The sequence below is a fragment of the Falco cherrug genome, chromosome 13 (genome assembly GCF_023634085.1).
Source record: "Falco cherrug isolate bFalChe1 chromosome 13, bFalChe1.pri, whole genome shotgun sequence".
NCBI classification, from domain to species: domain Eukaryota; kingdom Metazoa; phylum Chordata; class Aves; order Falconiformes; family Falconidae; genus Falco; species Falco cherrug.
Window position 1 is genome coordinate 4,500,155 of NC_073709.1, and position 17,790 is coordinate 4,517,944.

Genomic DNA, 17,790 nt, shown 5'->3' on the forward strand with positions numbered 1-17,790 from the left:
TGCTCTAATTCCTTTTTACTTACAAACTCCACCAGGGTTACCAAGGTTGTACACCTGTGTAAGCCTGGTGTAACACTGTTGTTGAATCTTGGGCTTTCCCTTTTCCTCTGATCCGGGGAAGCAGCCCTTGGAGTCAGGGTTCCTGGGAGCGTAGGTATTACTGGGAAATCCAGAGTTTGCCTCTTAGAGCAATTTGAGTTAGTTTATAGAAAACCAAAAGGAAACAGTGATATCAAGAGTGTTCTCTGCCTGTTGTAAGAACAGGGAACAATTCCCTTTGTGAGGAATACAGAAACCAAATCCTTCTGCCCATCTCCAATATCAAATGCCAGTTTGGTGCTTTGTTCAGTGAGGTTAACCCTTCATAGCAACCTTGTATTATTTACTAAGGAAGTATTTCATTTAAAGCAGAAAAAGCCTGTGGCCTTTTAATAGTCTAAGTCACCCCTTCTAGCTACCATGTGTGTTCTGTGACCGTAGCACTTCTTTTGCTGTCCTATACGGTGTAAATTTTCCCTGTGTGCTGTCTGTGGAGCCAGGCCTCTGGCCATGGTATAACAAATACTCTCAGCAAAACTCAGCCAGCTATGTTGGTTGCCCGTGCTAGTATTCCCTTAACAAAGAGTGAAAATGAAACCTAGGAATATTGTGAGTCAGTCAAGTGGAATGACTTATTTATCCACAGACCTACTTGTAACAAGGAGGTGTGGGAACAGGAGGAGACTGAGATGGGAAAAATGTCAACTTGCTGCCACTTTCCAGCCTATGAAGTATGAGTTAAATGCCTTTTTTACTTCTGCCTGTTTGTAACAGTGGGACCAACAGAACTCTGAAAATAACAACCCCCAAACCAGCAAACAAAGCAGGTGCTTTCCATTACTACTATTCTAGCTCCATTTGCTGCCCAAGTGCTTTGGTCTACCAAATTCTGTTTGTCTGATGAGAATGATGGAACTTGTCACTCTGCTGGAAGAGTTCAGTTCCCGCCAGCGTTGGAGCCAAAGTGCTCCAGAAAAGGTTATCTCAGCTGTCTGAGAAAATGCCGCTCTCCTTGGAAAGTGCAGGCGGCCCAGCGTTGCTGGCGGCTGTCAGCAGAGAGGCAGGTAGCTTTAGTGGCTGATCTGCCTGATAATTCTGCTGCTGCTCTTGTTGTGGAGCCTCACTGAGATGTGTTTATGCTACAGGGAAGCAAGCTTATAATTTTCATGAGCTGCTGGCATGTTTCCAGGAAGAAGTTGTTTTGTGTGTCAACTGTTTCTGGAGTCAGTATGTTGTAATTGCTGCTATTAGCAGAACGGGAGGAAAGCAGATTCCTTTTACTCTCCAATCTCATTCTTTGAGATCTTTCTGTTAGTCTTCGTTCAGACTGGAAGTTTCTGTTGAGTTTGTGAGCAATGATCTAGCTAAAGACAGTTCTCTGGTAAACTCTGGTGGGGGCCAGACAGCTGTTACCATCTAAGAAATACCAGTGGGTTGCAGGGGGTCATCTTCTGTGTAAGATTTCTCACTGTATTTAGGGTCTTTGTTAACACTTAATTGTAGCATGACAAATCTTGGTTCTATGGTACGTATTCTGGCACCCCTGCAGAAGCAGGGGGATGGAGGAAGCATCGTGGGACATCCTCTGGCAGGAGGTTTGCCAGCTGGGGTGGATGGGTTTCCCTCTTGTGCACAACGTGATGCAAATGAAGAGAGAGGGTAAGTGATAGAGATTTTCTCCTGCTGTTTCTGTAGGTGAACATGAAAGCAGGGTTGTCCTGATGAATGGCGGGAAGTAATGCAGATGGATTGCAACTGCTTGTAGGGCTTCACAAAAACCACAGAAGTGGAAAACATAACACTCCTGCAATGATTTATTAGTACAGATCTTTTGTTTATGTCTTAAGTCACATGAAGAATGTTGTTCATAAACTTAATCTTGGTCCAGTTGTTTTTGCCAAAATTTTATGTAGAGGAAGAAGCCCACAGACTTCTTTTGACCGTATCCACTTCCAGCAGCAAAAAAGGAAACCAGGCATTCCTGGAATTATTATCAAAATTCCTTTGTCTCCACAGGGCAGGAAGCCAGACTGCATTGTTTTAATGGCATTTTTCTAGCCTTAAACCTCTGAGGCTGCCTATATTTCTCAATTTTTTTCAGAAATTTCAGAATGCTGTCTGCATTTTGCTACAGCAGTTGCCCTGACAGCTCATTTATACACTTATTCTACTTTCCTTGCCCACAGCACTATAGTACCTGAGCTCATCCCTGTGTAATAAAATAGTAGGTAGTCTGGTTTTGTTGTCTTTTTAACATGACTTGTGATGGTCATATGTATGTAATATAATCTGATTTGCAATTCCCCCCCGACTGTTTTACTTGTAGTTTTCCTTCAGTTTGTGGTTACAGTCACGTCTGTCTTTTATTGCCCAGAACTCTGGGAATAATTATGTCTTTTTGTCTTCATTCTCTAAAATCTCAGGAGATACAGTCCTAATTGGCAGCTGCTGGAAGAGTAAAATGTCGGTATTTTTTATTTTTCTAGAATTTATTGTATTGCACAACATTATTATATTTTAGTTTCAGTATTAGTATTAATCAGATAGACATGATAACTGTGACTGCTGTGCCACCTGCTCAGGAAATGCTCAGCTAAGGAGCAAAAGATCTCTCTTCCGTCTTTCTGCCTGCTGAAGGTGCAGATTTTTAGTCCTTGTAATCCTATCAAAGAAACCTTCAGAACGGGGCCAGAATGAAATCCTAATAACTTCAAGGCAGGCAGTGGATGAAAAGACTCTCACCTCACATGCACATGTGCACACAAACGTGCAACCTTGATTTTTGAGTTCTGTCTCATTATTCTACGTGCGCCGTGTAGCCTAAGAGGGACCTGGTGCTGAGTGGGGCAGGATGGGGCCTCTGGAGGTCGTGCAGCCCCTCTCCTTGGGCCGGGGGCTGAAGGATTACTAATGAAGCGCTCTGACTAAATCTCAGCATGAAGGACGTGACAGTTTCCAACAGCCTTTGTAACCAAAAACCTTTCTCAATTATTTGTGTGTTTAGGGAGAGGAAATACGTAAATTGCTTTCCTATTGGTGAGGTAACCAGGAAATAAACAGAGGAGACCTTGTTTAAGATACTTGTTTTGTTCTGATGATGTAGATAAGCAGCTGTGAGAGCTCTCAAGTTTGACTGCTCCGTGAGTCATTTAAGCTTTGCCTGGATGTAGAAGCCCCTTGTGCAACTGAACAAAGTACGATATCCCAGCAGATGAATGCAGATGATTTAAAACTTGCCAACTATTGCAACTGTTTTCAGATTCACTGTTTTCAGATTCTAGGGGAGTACTTTCTGAATTTGACTGATTTAATTCCTGTTGAATTAAATGGTACTTGAAACGTAAAAGAAGGCAGCACGGGGGCAGCCAGCAGCAGTGGCATAGTTTCACGTGTTTTAGAGGCAGCTCAGAGCGAGATGTGCGGATTCGGGAATGGCTTTGCTGGGTGGTTGGTGGCTGTGTTGGCAACAAGGTGTACCAGCTGGTTCTGTGGAAGACTTACCATCCTTTAGGGCTGCTTGGAGAGATACCTGAATTTTTCTCCTAAATGTTTTGGAAATGTAGTAAAGTGAAAGCACCTCATTAACCTCTTCAATTAGGAAGATGATCACATCATATTAAAGCCCAAGGATTAGCTTCACTAATTCTGGTGAAAACCATGTCAGTGGAGGGGCTGCCAGTAGGGCAGGCAGTAGCATCCAGAGGGAGCTGCCACATCTCCTGTCCCGGGACCTATAGAGGATCGATGGAGAAATCTTTTATACTGACCAGGAGATGGGTAGCTGGTTATTGAACATGCTGACTTAGGAAATCTTGTCTGGTTTTGCTACAAAGACATTGCAGATACACAACCAGCAGAAAGGGAAAGAGAGCACAAGGGACTCTGCTACCATTTGTTGGGTCTGGGAGGTATATCATTATACAGTCGTTAAGTTGATAGCTTTAAAGCACATAAATGTGAATAGTGCATCCTAGCAGTAATGATATGTACTGTGTTTTGTTACCTGTGTTTGAGATTACTTTCAAATTATTAGTGTCTTAATCAGCATCATATTCATATAATGTCAGCATATGCTGATTACAGTGAAGTAACTGTGAAAAGGGACTGAGAAACCAGAAAACTGTGTTTATATGGTACATTTGGTTTCGTCTGAAGCCCTGACAAAACATAGGTTCCCATGTTTTACGCCTCTCACAAGTGTTATTGTTATGCATCGCTTGATTATGTGGGTTTGTATACTTTCACAAAATAAAATCCAGTCTTTGATTAGCTCTAAGGCCCAGCTGTAGCAACAGTGTAGGGTACAGCCATAGGGATCTCAAAAAAGGCAGGAAAGGCAACGAAGCAGGGGAAAATGTAGGCTCAGCGTAGAAAGAGCCGTATGTCTGGCACATGAATGGGGAAATGTGCAATAAGCGCCTAAACCTTGTTCCTGATAGAGCTTGGATGCCTAAAAACGCAATGTGGCAGGGTTCATCATGCAGCACCCAAGTCCCCTCTGCCTGGCAGTCACTGCCCTGGCTGTGGCTCTGAAGAAACAACAGCTGCTGAGTCTCACTGGAATAACTGCATAATCTCAGCATCATATCAGGACCCCAGAGATACTGGATCAGATCTCCAGAAATTAAGGAAATAAGGAGGTGAAGCTGGGGCAGGATCCTGCATTATGTGGGTGTCTGGTCTGTTCTGGCACAGGCCTACTTTATGCCCCTAAGGTCAGGCTTGTTTGAGGTATCTAGAAATGCAGGAGACACCTGCAGAGTTTTCCAGAATACTGAAGTAGTTTATTAAGGTGCTGATTCCAGCCAGAGCTGGACACTTTGGTTCCTGATCTCTGATACCCCTTTTGGGGCTTTTCCCTCCCAGGGAATTTGTCTGGAGAGGTGGTTGCTCTAGCTGAGGATGAAGAAGCCCAGCCTCTTGTGTTACATGGCCGGGCAGACAAGGTATTGGAGATGTGAGCACCTATGGATAGTGACATACTTGCACTGAGAGATTTTTGGCTTAAAAGTCAAGTCATTTGAAAACATTTTTTTTCTTACTTTCCTCCACAATCAGCCCAAAGAAGTCTTCCAGAAGAGATGGAGGCTATACAGACAGCCTTCTCCTCTGCTATCATGTAGCTGCCAGCATGAAATGCACAGTTAATTTTTTCTCAAAATTAGGTTCTGTGCTGAGATTGCCAGTGGAGTAATTTTACAAAATGGTCATCTTTCCTGCTTCAGCTGTGAGCCGGTTAGTAAGGACAGCAAGGTGTTATTATAGGATGGCTCTTTTATGGGCTCTGGGAAGCAAGAGGGTAGTTGCAGTCTTGAGGACATATTTAATCTTGCAACATGTTTAACTACATTTAATAGCCTGTCCTACAGCTTAATCACTCTGTGTAGAGAAATTAATCCAAACCCCCCTTTTGTCCTGATAATTTTAAGTCTTCACTGTGTTCGCCCACATTAGCCTTGTCCTCTGGCAGTTCCCCTGCTTCCACTCTTGCCTGATCATGGGAGCACTCCTCCATCGCTCATCCATAGGGATGGATAACTATATAAATCTAGCTTCTCTTTCCCTTGGAAGCCTGCTGTTCTTGTAGTTTCCCCCACTGTGTTTCCCAGTAAATATCCATCCTGTAATAAGACACTCAGGACTGTGGGGAGGATATTCTCCCAGTTCTTTTTGGGTAGGTGGAGTGTCCCGGTGTTGCGGTGGTGACCTGCTGTAGTTGGTGCCTCCTGCTGATGCTCTGCCTCTGGGAGGAGTTGCAGCACTGCTGCCACGCGCTCATTGCTGTAGGGACCGGCTGCTCGGGTGGGTATCTTGGCCATGCAGGCAGCCTGCCTTGGGCTGGAGGATGCCTGCAACCATGTGGAAACACTGGATGTTTTGATGTCTTTGTTTCTAGAGGTGAGAGGTGTGGGTGTCTCCCTTTGCTGCTTCCACTCAGTGATGAGGTCTGGTCCTCCCGGCAGCAGGTGCTGCATGTAGCCACAAGCTCTGTGATGCCTTCCAGTCGAGTACTACCTGGCACACTCATGCCGAGGCAGGCGTGCGTAGCACCAAGGAGACTGATGGACAGGTCTGAAATTTAAAATTAGATCTCGTGCTCGTTATGAAGTATAAGTCAGTATTCCAATATGAAATTGTATATTGGCAGAGCTTTTAACACAGCTAGAAAGGCAATCTGAGTTTAAGAGTGAACATAAAAGACTCCTGACCCTCTCAGCAGCTTTTCCTGTACCCCTGAAACAGCAGTCTCACATATAATAGCTGAATTAAATCCTACCATCTTCTTGGGTTATTAGTACGTGATACTTTTGCCCTGAAGGCTGGGTGTGCCACCATTGTTCTGTACATGGGAGATGCTGTTGCCATGCTGGCTTTCCAGCAGGGCTTATGCAAGGCTTCAGGCTGCTGTCTGCACACTGTAGTTCACTGTAGGATGCTTCTATTGTAGGAAATGGAGCGGCAGCAGGATCGGAAATGAGCCAAGGAGCTAGAAACAGAGCCTGAGAGAGTGGCCTTACTGCCTGTCTTGCTTTCATGGCACTGCCTGCTGCCCAAATCTCTCTTGAAGCTGTGATCAGGTGGTTGTCCAGGTTCTCCCAGGTGACACTACCTTACTGGAGGCCTCTCTGAGCAGGGAGAGGTGTAAGGGGTCAAGAAAGGACTCTCTGACACAACTTGCCGTGTGCTGTGGTCTGCGGCCTATAGACAGTAGGATGCAGGCTGCTGCTGTATGCTTGCGCCTGTGGTGTCCACTTTATTCAATGGTGTATGCAGATACAGGATCCTTCCCAGCCTTTGCCTCTCCATCCAGACTTACCTCATATAAACCCAGAACATGAACTGTTGGTTTCACTCGCACAAAGAGATGCCTTACCAATGAGGAAGAGTGTGGGTTGGTCATTCCTCCACGTGTCCATGTGGCTATTGATCTTTGTTATGAGTTTTGGTATCTATTTTGTAGTTTCAGCAAGAAAAAGTGTGTGTTCTGTTCTTCAATGGCTTCTGTAATGCGAAAGCTTTTTTAGGAACATCATTTGAATTTGGTTTTGAGTCACACAAGTAGTAACCCATGAAAAGGGAGTTTACAGGTGGGATAACTGCCACCTAACAAAGCAGCAGATAACCGTAAAAATGATTCATAGGTTTGATCTGATTCAGAATTCCTGGAGATGCAGTTTCCAGTTTTGGCCTACATTGCAGTCTTCCAAGCAGAAACCAATATAATTAGAAATTAGAGCTTGCTGCTCAACCAAACTAACTTTTCTACAGTGTATTTATTCAACATCTGATGATTTGGGCCTAATTCTACATGACAAGAAAAGTGGCTATGAGCATCTGTGGGGAGCTGCAGGGCTGATGAGGGACCTTTAGAGCATGTATTTGGCACCTCAATCAGTTTGGCCCTCTGGTCCTCTGCTTTTTGCACTAATATTAGTTTCTGGGAAGCTTTATATTTTCATTTATCGGTTTTTGTTGTTTTTTTGTTTTCATATTGTTATACTACAACTGGTCATTTAACGTGGGCACAGCAGAACTGGGAGAAGCTGGAGGTTGCCTGGTGGATGCAGGGGGACATGCAGGTGTGCTTGGTTTCACACCAGCCATGTGTTTGCAGGGGACCTGGGACCTTTTCAGCAAGGGGACCACTTAACAGATGCAAATCAACATGATCAGGAGGCAGTGGTGTGAGTTTGAAAAGTCTTTTTGTGGATTTCTTTCCATGTGCCAATAGTGAAACCCTCCCTTATTTATCTCCCTGAGCCAGTGCTCTCATCTACCTTCCTTCCCAAAGCAAAGCTATTCTCAGGCTTGCCTTTTCCAGTCTTTCATTTGAATTCACACAGGAGCCTCCTGAACCATCCCTCCTCTCCTTCTGCTGCACTTCCAGGCTGGGGGCATGTGCCTGCAGCTGGGGGACACTCCTAAGGAGCAAATGAGAGTGTGATGGCATAGGGACAAACCCAGGCAGTAAAGTAAGTAGAGCCAATAAGGATTTTGCTGATCATAAACCACACAAAATCAATACCAGAACAAGCTAACAGCCAGTGGAAAAGGTTTTTGCAATCGTGTAATGGGTTTGATTTTTCTCAGTTTTCATCGGTAATGTGGCAAATGCGTTTAGCACAGGCTGAAGTGGAGCTAATAGGATATCAAGCAGGCCAGGAAGAAAAGCCTTGCTGTTGTCACCTCTAGCATCAAAATACTCAAACAAACCAAGGTTAGTGTTACAGCAGGCCGTTAGCGTGACAGTGTTATCCAGCTGTTAGCAAGAGCGTTACAGATAGTCTCAGAGAAGTAGGAAACAAAAGCTTATCTCATGTGACATCAGATATAATTTTTAGATACTCCTGTAGTTGAATCCTGTTCCTTTATGAGAGTTTTGTAAACTTTTTAAAGCTTTTTTTTTTTTGTAGATTAATTCAACTGGAAATTTTGTTGCACCCTAAAGCTAAACATGCAACAAAACCTCCAACAAATGCCATCTTAAATCAGTAAAATTCCTAAGTGGAAGCCAACCCTATACTTCTAGTAGGTTGTGTCGCAGGCAGCATTTGGGTGACCTCAGGAAGAGTGAAACCCCCAGCGGAGCAGTGCCTGTGCCTCACCATGGGGAAGCGCGTGCATGGCAGCCTGCTCGGCCCAGACCTGCTCACTACAACTGCATAAGCCACAGTGGCACTTCGGTCCTGACAAATGCAAACACATTGGCAGTCTGAGGCAGACAGCATCGATGAATCATTAAAGGCATGGTTAGGGCTGCCTCAAGATAATGAGGAGGTTTTTTTCTTGTAATAAAGAGATAATTTGTGATTAGAAGCTGCTGCAACTGAGAAAACATTATTTTTATATGAAATCTGTGTAGAAATAAGTGATTACAGAGATAAAGTAATTTGCACATGTCTGTGTGTAATGTGTGCTGGAAAGGGGAAGCATGGCACACACTGCCTGAGAAATAGGATTAAGTGGCAGGGATAACATTGCATTCTGGATGTTGAATTGGCATATGTAAGCTTTTCCCTTCACTAGGATTCAGTTTTGAAATACTCGGTAAACTAGCTAAGCTTAGTTAATTATATTTTTAATCACAGGGAAAAGTCAGGAAGTGCTGGATCCATAATCACAAGGAATCTCAGCTTGGGGTGGGAGAATTTCAGACAACAGCAATACTGAGACATGCTAACGCTATCTCAATGCTAATGCTGCGGTGTTTGCTGTCCCAAAACTTTCCAGCAATATGTGCCTTAGTGGTAAATAGCTCCTAAATGTTCTGGTGAGTTTAATAAAATTTTGCCTTAGGCAGATGTCTTTCTGTCTACATGATAGCACTAATCCTAATGTCTCTGTGTTACAGGGGAATTTGGCTGCACTTCAATAAGAAGTTCTCCATCCCTTACTCAATAGGAGCATTATGTAAGATGTGCAACCATGACAGAGTATCACAGAAGACAGGGCTAGAAATGACCTTTGGAGGTCGTCTAATCCTGCTGCCAGGAGGCTGGATGCTGCCCGTGTAAACACTGAGCAGCTTCACCAATTTAGAGATGCAGGTGGTGTAGATTTGTGTTAGTGTAATTCCAGCAGTGTGATTTTTTTTTTTTTCTTAAATTCAAATTAGTTAGCTGAAAGGGGATGGATTGCAGTAATAACATGTTTGAGTCATGAATATTAATATTGAGGTAATTAAATCAGATGACTAGGAATTATAGGACAGGGAGATACTTCATGTGTCATTGAATCTGTTCCCCAGTTAGCACAGAAACTGTTTCGTAGACGTATGGAGCTGTCAGTTAATTACAGGAGGGTTTAAAGTAGCCCTTGCACAGCCTTGTTTTTCATTTGCCATTTATTGAAAGATTATTTAGTTTTCATTGTGGGATGCTGGGTGTGGATTTGAAAGACCAAAATCCGATTTGATATGCAATTATTATATTCCTGCCAACAGAGTGCAGGAAGAGCAGCATAACAAATTACTTTCTCCGTTGAAGTTGAATATACCTTAACTGAACCTTCATTGCCATACATCAAAGTATCACTGCACATAACATGCTAAATTCTTTGCTGAGGTAAATTGTTGGCACTGTCCCTCATTTATACCGTGTTTAAAATATGCATATTGGGATGTGACAGCTTTCCAGATTCTGGCAACCTCCTTTAGGAACATGAATACCAAGTAGAGCTGAGCTAGCGGAAGCAGAAAACGTTGATGTTAACAGCACCGAGATGTTTGCATTATCATGAAATTGTGGTTTTTCTGTTTTCTGGCCATAAGGATGTAAGCACGAGCTGCTGCTGCTTCAGAGCAGCCTTCTGTCCAGCGTAGCATTTTCTCTTCATGCTGGCCATAAGTTAAAGGCTAGGGATAAAGGCAAACAGTATTACTCTTTTCTCCTAATACCTCCAGACTTGTAAGTGTTTTCAGCTTGGAGGATTTTGCTCTACTTCCTCTGTGATGCCTGCTTTGCTCATCCACCATTTTTCTCCAAAGTTAAGAGATTCTATACTTTTTCCTAACTTCCATGAAGCAAGTACCATCTTTTGCGTTGGTGGGTTTGTCCTTTAAAGTTAGTCAGAAGGAGGTCTGTGGAATTCCCATGCTCAGTTTTTGCAGACAACTATTATAATTTGGAATCGGTGTTCTTCAAAGATGCAGAAAAATGGGGAATTTTAATCACTGAGCACTTCTTATGCATTACTTTCTGAGCTTGTATCAGTACTAGAGGTGTTGCATCTTCTACTCTTTTTTACCTCAAGTACTCCTCTGGGCATTAAATAAAATCCCTTCCACCTGCTTTATTTTGCTTGTTTACTCAAATTCATGTGAGCAAGTAGAAGTGTAGGTTGAACCCTTGAGTTTTTGCTTTCTGTAGGATTCTGATCTGTTTACTTTGCAGGAAGCGAATAGATGGGTAGAGGACCTCAGTCTTTAGGGAGTTCTACAGTGCAATCCCACAGTTGCCTGTGAATTGTAACCCTCCAGTGTCTGCAAAAAACAAACCCAGAAATAAAAAAGGAAAGTATCAGAATTTAACATGACATCCTCAACCATTCTAAAATAGCAGAGGATAATCTAACTTAAAGAACATTATGAATTACTTGGTAAACTGAGATCAGTCACACAAAAAATGGATAAAGGCAAGGCACGAATAATGCCTTTGGCAGCAACGTAAGTGTCTGATAAAGTTTGACATAACCCCAAAACACCTACTAGCTTCAAGAGTGTGGATATCAAAAGAAAAAAAGATCTGCTCTGTAAATATTGATGTTCTCTGATAACATGTTAGAGTGATGGATGTGGAGAAAGGGTGGATTGTCACTGAACTTCCCTAAAAGCAAGATATTACTGTCTCTCTAGTTTTGAAAGAAATTTTAGTTTCAGCCCTGGAATGAAGCACCACACAGTGATTGCATTTGAATGACGCTAAGAGCATGAGAAGCCCGAGTAGGGAAGCTCACTTAGTAGGAATCCATTCCTGAGGACGGAAATTGTTCAAAGTTCTGGCTCCCATAGAAGTGCCTAGTGATGGAAGATAGTAAGCAGCAGAAATCGTGTAGCCAAGAAGCACACAAGTGATGGAACTGGTAGTTTGGCTACTGCCGTGTCATGTCTCTGAGGTCAGATCTTGTTTAGATGTGGGCCCAAATTAATTGTTTGTCTGTTTGAGTATGTGTTTAATCTCAACATAGTTAATAGTTTGTTGAGTTAACAGTAGGTGAGCTTTTATGGTATTAATAAAGATCCTGTTTTTCCCTGGTTGCGTTCTCAGCAGAGGAAGCTCAGCATATTTGTGTTTGGAAGTTTATCTATAAGCAGCCTACAATTCCAATTTAAGATTCTGCAAATAAGGGAGGGCTTTTCTGTGTGCTTGCAGCTCTGTGAAAATGAGCAATGTGAGATAAATCTGTTTGGGGAAGGATAAAACAAAAAGGTTTTATGACTAATGACATGAGCTAGGGGTGGTCTTGTTTGTGCAGGTTATGTTTCAGAGCAGTGCTTGCCTGACACATTGTAGCATCTTACTAAATGCTTTATTCTGAGACAACAGGAATGTTACTGAAGTGATGCTAAGTTTCTGTACTGCTTTCCCTTTGGGAGACATTTGTTTTCGGCTCAGATGCTCATGCTGAAGCATTACTATCATCAGTTCATTCTGCTTCAGTTTTAAATTGCTTAATTGTCTTGTGCAAATTTGCCTGGAATGACAATGGGAGTGGTATCAGGTAACTGTTTTCTGGATGGCATTTTAAGATTCTCTCTTTATTTAGAGCTCTTTGCTGATCTCCAGGCTGATTAAGGATAGATGGATCATATAGACCTTCTCATAAATACTCTTAAGATACAACTTTCTGTTTTGGTCTTTTTTTTTAAAAAAAAAAAAAGATCGATGATAGTGTTTCATTTTGTGTATTTTCAGTTCCTCCATCTTTTATGTCCTTGACTGGCTTTTCTGCTCATTTTTTCCTCTAAGCTCATAGCATCGCAGCATAAATATATTAACAGATACTGAAATATATATGCATCTAGTCTATGTGTCAAGAAGACTCATATAAATAAGGATTTGCTAGATCAAGCCTTTGGTAGATGACCTAATTTTCCATTTTAATCAGATTACAAAAAAAGATTTAAATAACTGTTTCACACTTTAGAAGGGTTAACAGGCACAGAGATTTCAGACCAATTCCTCAGCTGATGTGAACTGGCATTGGGAAGCTATGAACTGACAGCAGAGTTGTGTTAGTTGAAGCAGTGGACATCTCAGCTCTGGACTCCCAACGTATAAGTGAAGAAATAAAACCGAGAGGCAAACTCTGCCAAGAGGTATACAACATATAAGGTACAAGCTAATAAATGGTAAACTAGAAAATTACAAAAGACCCACAGTTGAAGAGAATCCAGAAGGGAGCTTGCATGAAGTGGGCTGGTGGACACAGCTGGGAAGGTGGACCCGAGCATGAAGTCTGAGCCCAAGCTAACATGGCAGTGATCTTGTAACCAGTGAATTTAGAGGTGGCTAGTGCCAAAGAACGCACCTACTTCAGTGCCTCCGAGAAGGCGAGTCCACAGAAACCATCTTATATAGAAAACCACAGAGAGAAGAGATGAGATGTGCTGGGAGCTATTGCCTGTCATAATGGTGAGGGAGCTTCTGTGGCTCCTCCCAAAAGTGCTGCTGCTGTGAAGGAAGCTGATTTGATGGGAGGGACCCTGTCGTATACAGTTAATTGAATAAGCTGTTCATCTTCGAAGTGCTCATCTGAGCCAGACTTAGCGACTCTCCAGAGATGCACCCATCACTAGCTATGAAAATCCTTATGCAGCAGAGCGCACAGAACCTTAGATTACCTCTTTCCCTTTTGTTGTACAATGCTATTTTTAATCCAGTGCCTTGCTGTGTATTAATAATTTTTGACAAATTACTGTGTCGTATTTGTGTTGTGTAAATTCCCACACATTGCTTTGCATGCATATTTTAGCCTATTGCAGTCTTATAAAAGCTGTAAGTGACACCTAATTTTCCATCACCTTTATTTTATGGGCAGGCAGGCCTGGAGATTAGGTATCGAAGGAAACTGGTGCATAAATTCACCTGTCAGTTTAAACCCGTGAACAGCTCAGTTGTCAATGCAGTTTTGCAGGGTTATACCAACTGACAGTACTGCCCCAATACCTGTGGATTCTGTGCTATTAACCATGAGAGAGATAATTTTACTGGTTATGTGGTAGTATTGACATCTTGGAGAAAGTTGAGTGGATCATTGAGTCATGAGAGAGTACATGGTGGACTCCGTCTGCATCCAAGAGGCACAGGAGGCACAGCAGTGTTTCTGAGAAGCGCTGAGAAGGTATCTTTTCTCTTACAGTCGAGTGCTACTTTTTCAGGCAAGTATTTCTCTTAGATAGAGGACTTTAACATCAGAAATTCTCTGCGGCCCAAGAAATGTGTGATGATAAAGCTCTTGGATGCTTTTAGGGATGGATCATGGATCTGCTGTTCTTACAGAAAGTTCTTGGGAACAGAGCAGACTGGGAGTGACTCATATTCTCCATAATCAACCAAATTATCCTGTGAAGGTCAGTGAGGTTACTTGTGAATTGGGTGGGCAGGAATTTGCTTTTCCACCAAGCCCGCATAGCAAAGCAGCGCTGTGAGAGCATGTCCCGGTACAGTACTGCCATGGCGCGTGTGGGGTGAGGAGCATGCCCAGTGAGCAGCACTGTGCCCCAGGCTGTCGTGCTGGATCAACCAGGCTCCAAACCCTCTCAGGGCCCTGGGGACACACATCTGGTTTCTAGCAGAGGCTCTGGTCATGACAGCATGTTCCTAGCAGAGGCTGAGGCTTGAGCCTCCCTGCCAGTAAGCTGCTGCATTCCCTGCAGGCAAGATCAGGGCTGGTAGGGGGAGGCTGTGTGTGTGCCACCAGATCTCTGCGGGGCTGCGGAGGGGCCACTTTGACTGTGATTTCTCTTTCTGGACTTTCCAGTGCTGACTTGGTGGGGTAACGTATTGATCTTGTGGAGTATTTCCAAAATACAGTACACACTCACAGAGCTTGGGCGATGGCTTGGAAGAACTCAAGTCTGTGTTGCCTTTCTGTAAGACACCTTGTGTCTGAGAAGGGACCATCTTAAAGCTCAGCAGTTTAGAATCACAGTCAACAAGGAATTACTTGCGCTGCCCTTGAGAGGAGCAGAGCTGAATGTTTAATGGACATTTGAGAGAGGCAATCTGCTGTGAGTACAAGTCAGAATGTGGCACAGGCTCTGACACTAGTAAACACAAGCAGATCTCTGTGGATAATATGAGTTTTTTTCTTTTTGATTTTTAGAATCAACCTTGTCCTATGTTAGGCAGCTGGAGGCAAGAGTAAGACAGCTGGAGGAGGAAAATCGCATGCTGCCCCAGGTGGGTGACTTCTGTTGGTGGGAACAGTAGCCGGCAGCTAGACAGCAATGTTCGAGTCTTCATGCTTGAGATAAAATCAGTATTGTCATTTGATGTTGCTGCATTTGAACACTCAGGCCGATCATTTGGATAAGCAAAGGCACTCACACCTGTTTGTTCATCTTGCTAGTGATTGAGTGGGGTATTTAAGGCTATGACAACACTTTCATTAATATTTCTCATTTGCAGGTGTTGGCACTTTTCTAAAGAAAAAATCACTATAAGCTGCTACTTATAATTAATTAATTAATTAAAGGCTTGAAAATCACAGTGAACTGACCCTTTACGTTCTGTTTTTATTCCAAGAGCTTATTATTAAAATATCAAGTACTTCTTAGAGTTAACCAAAATATTTTGCTATGAAAATGTGGATTTTTAAAGTAATAATACATGAATTATGTTATTTTTAATATTTGAGGAATATATTGGATATGCAAATGCAAGAAAAAAATTAAATTGTATAAGCAAATATGAAGTTAAAGGTTTTCCCAGTATATTTTTAAGAATGGAAAGTTTTGAAGTTCATTAAGAATGAATCAAAGACCCTTGTAATTTTTTATATATACACATACATACCAGTGCATGTTTCTATTATGTGTTGTTAAGTAATCCTTAAAAAATTCATCAAGTCTCCAAATGAATTTGCCCACTGGAAGAAAAAAGAAGTTGCATTTTGTTTAAATCAGACACTAGTTTAAATGAAGACATTGGCCTGAAGAAGAAAAGTGCTTTTCATTGCACTTAGCACTGTTATTTGAATATAAAATCCAAGATAATAGTGAAATGTAGTAAGAAGTAAAATCCACTGGCTCAGATTTATTCATTTGTATGACCTGAGGTTAGCTAGAAGATCTCAGCCCCAGGTTAACAATTTCCTTAAGGCAGATTTTAAGTAAAGTGTGGTGGGTTTTTTAACACCTATAATACGACAATTGGAAGGGCCTATATAGCTCTTGTTTAGCTCTTGACTTGCAAGGTATCTTTGAGCAATTTATGTGACTTCTGTACCCTAATTTTTTGATCTGAAAAAAGACAGCAAGAATGGTTAAATGTCTGTCCTTTAACATGGATACAGTCTTCAACAGGAAAGAGAAGAGGTTGATCTTCAGTGATAAAGAATATTATTTTATTGTCAGGAATGGCATTCAGGGCAAATGTTACAAAACTGCTTGAAAAATACTGTTGTGGTTTGTCTTTGTCTTGGGTCTGGATCAACACTGGGGGATATATTGTGCAGGACATTCTTTGTGGGCAGAATCTTTAGAAGTGACCATATGTTTTTATTTGTCTGGGGTTTGAAGCATTCAGGTGGAGACACATTAAATGTATTACCAGCTCTGGGCAAAGACTGGAACACCCACATTGTGGGCAGTAAGTTTATTGAAAATACCTTCGATGGGTTGCCAAACCCAGAAAATAGTACTTGTGAAAATAGCACCTAAGCCCACAGATGTTGCAAACATAGTTGAAACAAAATATGCTGATTGTGGGGTTTTGAAGGGGAAGAACTAGGTGAGCAAGCCTGCAAACTGCATTTTGTTTTAAGTACACAGGTCAGTTTGTCTTGTGTTTGGTTTTGTTGGCACAAGGATCCGTAGTAGAGTACTGAAAAACCTCGTAATGTCTCTGGATACTTTATTGTAAGAAATAATGAGTGAGGAAGGTTCATGTTTCCTGCCATATCTTACTCACCTTTCCTCCTGATGAAAGTCATTGCTCTGGGGAGAGGAAGGGAATGTGGACACCAAGCTTATTGTGACTTTGCATTCAGTTACCTTGGCATTGCATTTGCACAAGTTCATTTTGAGTGTTTGTTGTTCCTGTAACACCCTGAACACACTGTCAGCGGTGATTAGGCCCCATGGCAAAGACAAGGATGCAGGATGAAAATGCACAAGTTCCTGGCACTGCTTCGATTCCATTGAATGGGAGGAGTGGGAGTTTGTTGGGCGTTAAGCCAAACCAAGTGCTTTTGACAGATCAGCTGAAAATATATTAGGAGCTCCACAACTGATGAAGGTTTTTGGCATGGCTCTTACCCAGTTACAGTGTTGTGCCTTAAAATCTCACCAGTGCTTCAGTAAGAGAGTGCCCTTTCCTTTTTGCATATCGCATCTTTGATGGTGTACTGGAGCACTGGGAGGGTTTGGGAGTTGCAGGACTGCGTTTAGTTTGAGAGAGGTCATGACTTGCACTCGTGAGTGTGACGCCCCTGCTAGGTCTTTACTGAAGAGCCCTTGCCTTGCTTTCTGAGGATTTTTTCCTCTCCTCCTGCCATACTTTTCTTCTTTTTCCTCTTTGCTTTCAACATGCTTTCTTTTTACCCTTTCCTGCTTATGTGTCACTCATGAAAATGCACTGGCACATTTGTTGACACCCTCTTCAGATAAATCGCTCCTTTCATCTATCACTTAGGTGTGGTTCTTTTCCAATCTCTTCTGCTTTGCTTGTCTCTCTCCATACATATTAGTTTTCTTTTCAGAACCCCACAGACCTCTAATGCAAAGGTTTTATTAATATTTAGTGGCAAGAACATTTCCAGAGAAAATGGTTTTAAGTGCTGCCATCAGTGTTCAAATGGAATCTGAGTTTTAGTCCGCTCTTCTGTACCAAAGGGCGGCTTTGTCAGGGGAAATGCAGTACTACCACTGAGTCAATATTTTAGTTTGATCAGGTAATAGAAAAGGTATAAAAATGCGCATATTCACTTAAGCCTGTTAATGTCTCTTCCTGTGCTGCAGTTGTTCTGGTGGCAGCTTATAGCATAGTAGAGTGGGTTTAAGAGTTATGAGAAGCCATAGGTGGGTTA

General features: G+C 42.4%; 1 protein-coding gene across 8 annotated transcripts in view; it reads left to right on the top strand.

The window, feature by feature from the left end:
* The window catches only part of CCDC85A (coiled-coil domain containing 85A), a 196,397-nt gene that overhangs the window by 51,073 nt on the left and 127,534 nt on the right, over window positions 1-17,790 (top strand). For 5 of the 8 annotated variants that reach the window (XR_008734848.1, XR_008734847.1, XR_008734849.1 and 2 more), the window contains exon 3: window positions 14,866-14,942. The exons of 2 other annotated variants lie outside the window; for them this stretch is intronic. Coding sequence is in view for 3 of the 6 variants with exons in the window: in XM_005445665.3 (XP_005445722.3) it covers window positions 14,866-14,942 (77 nt within the window). In the remaining 3 variants the exon portion in view is untranslated. One more of the 8 variants, XM_055725357.1, reaches the window with a different exon arrangement.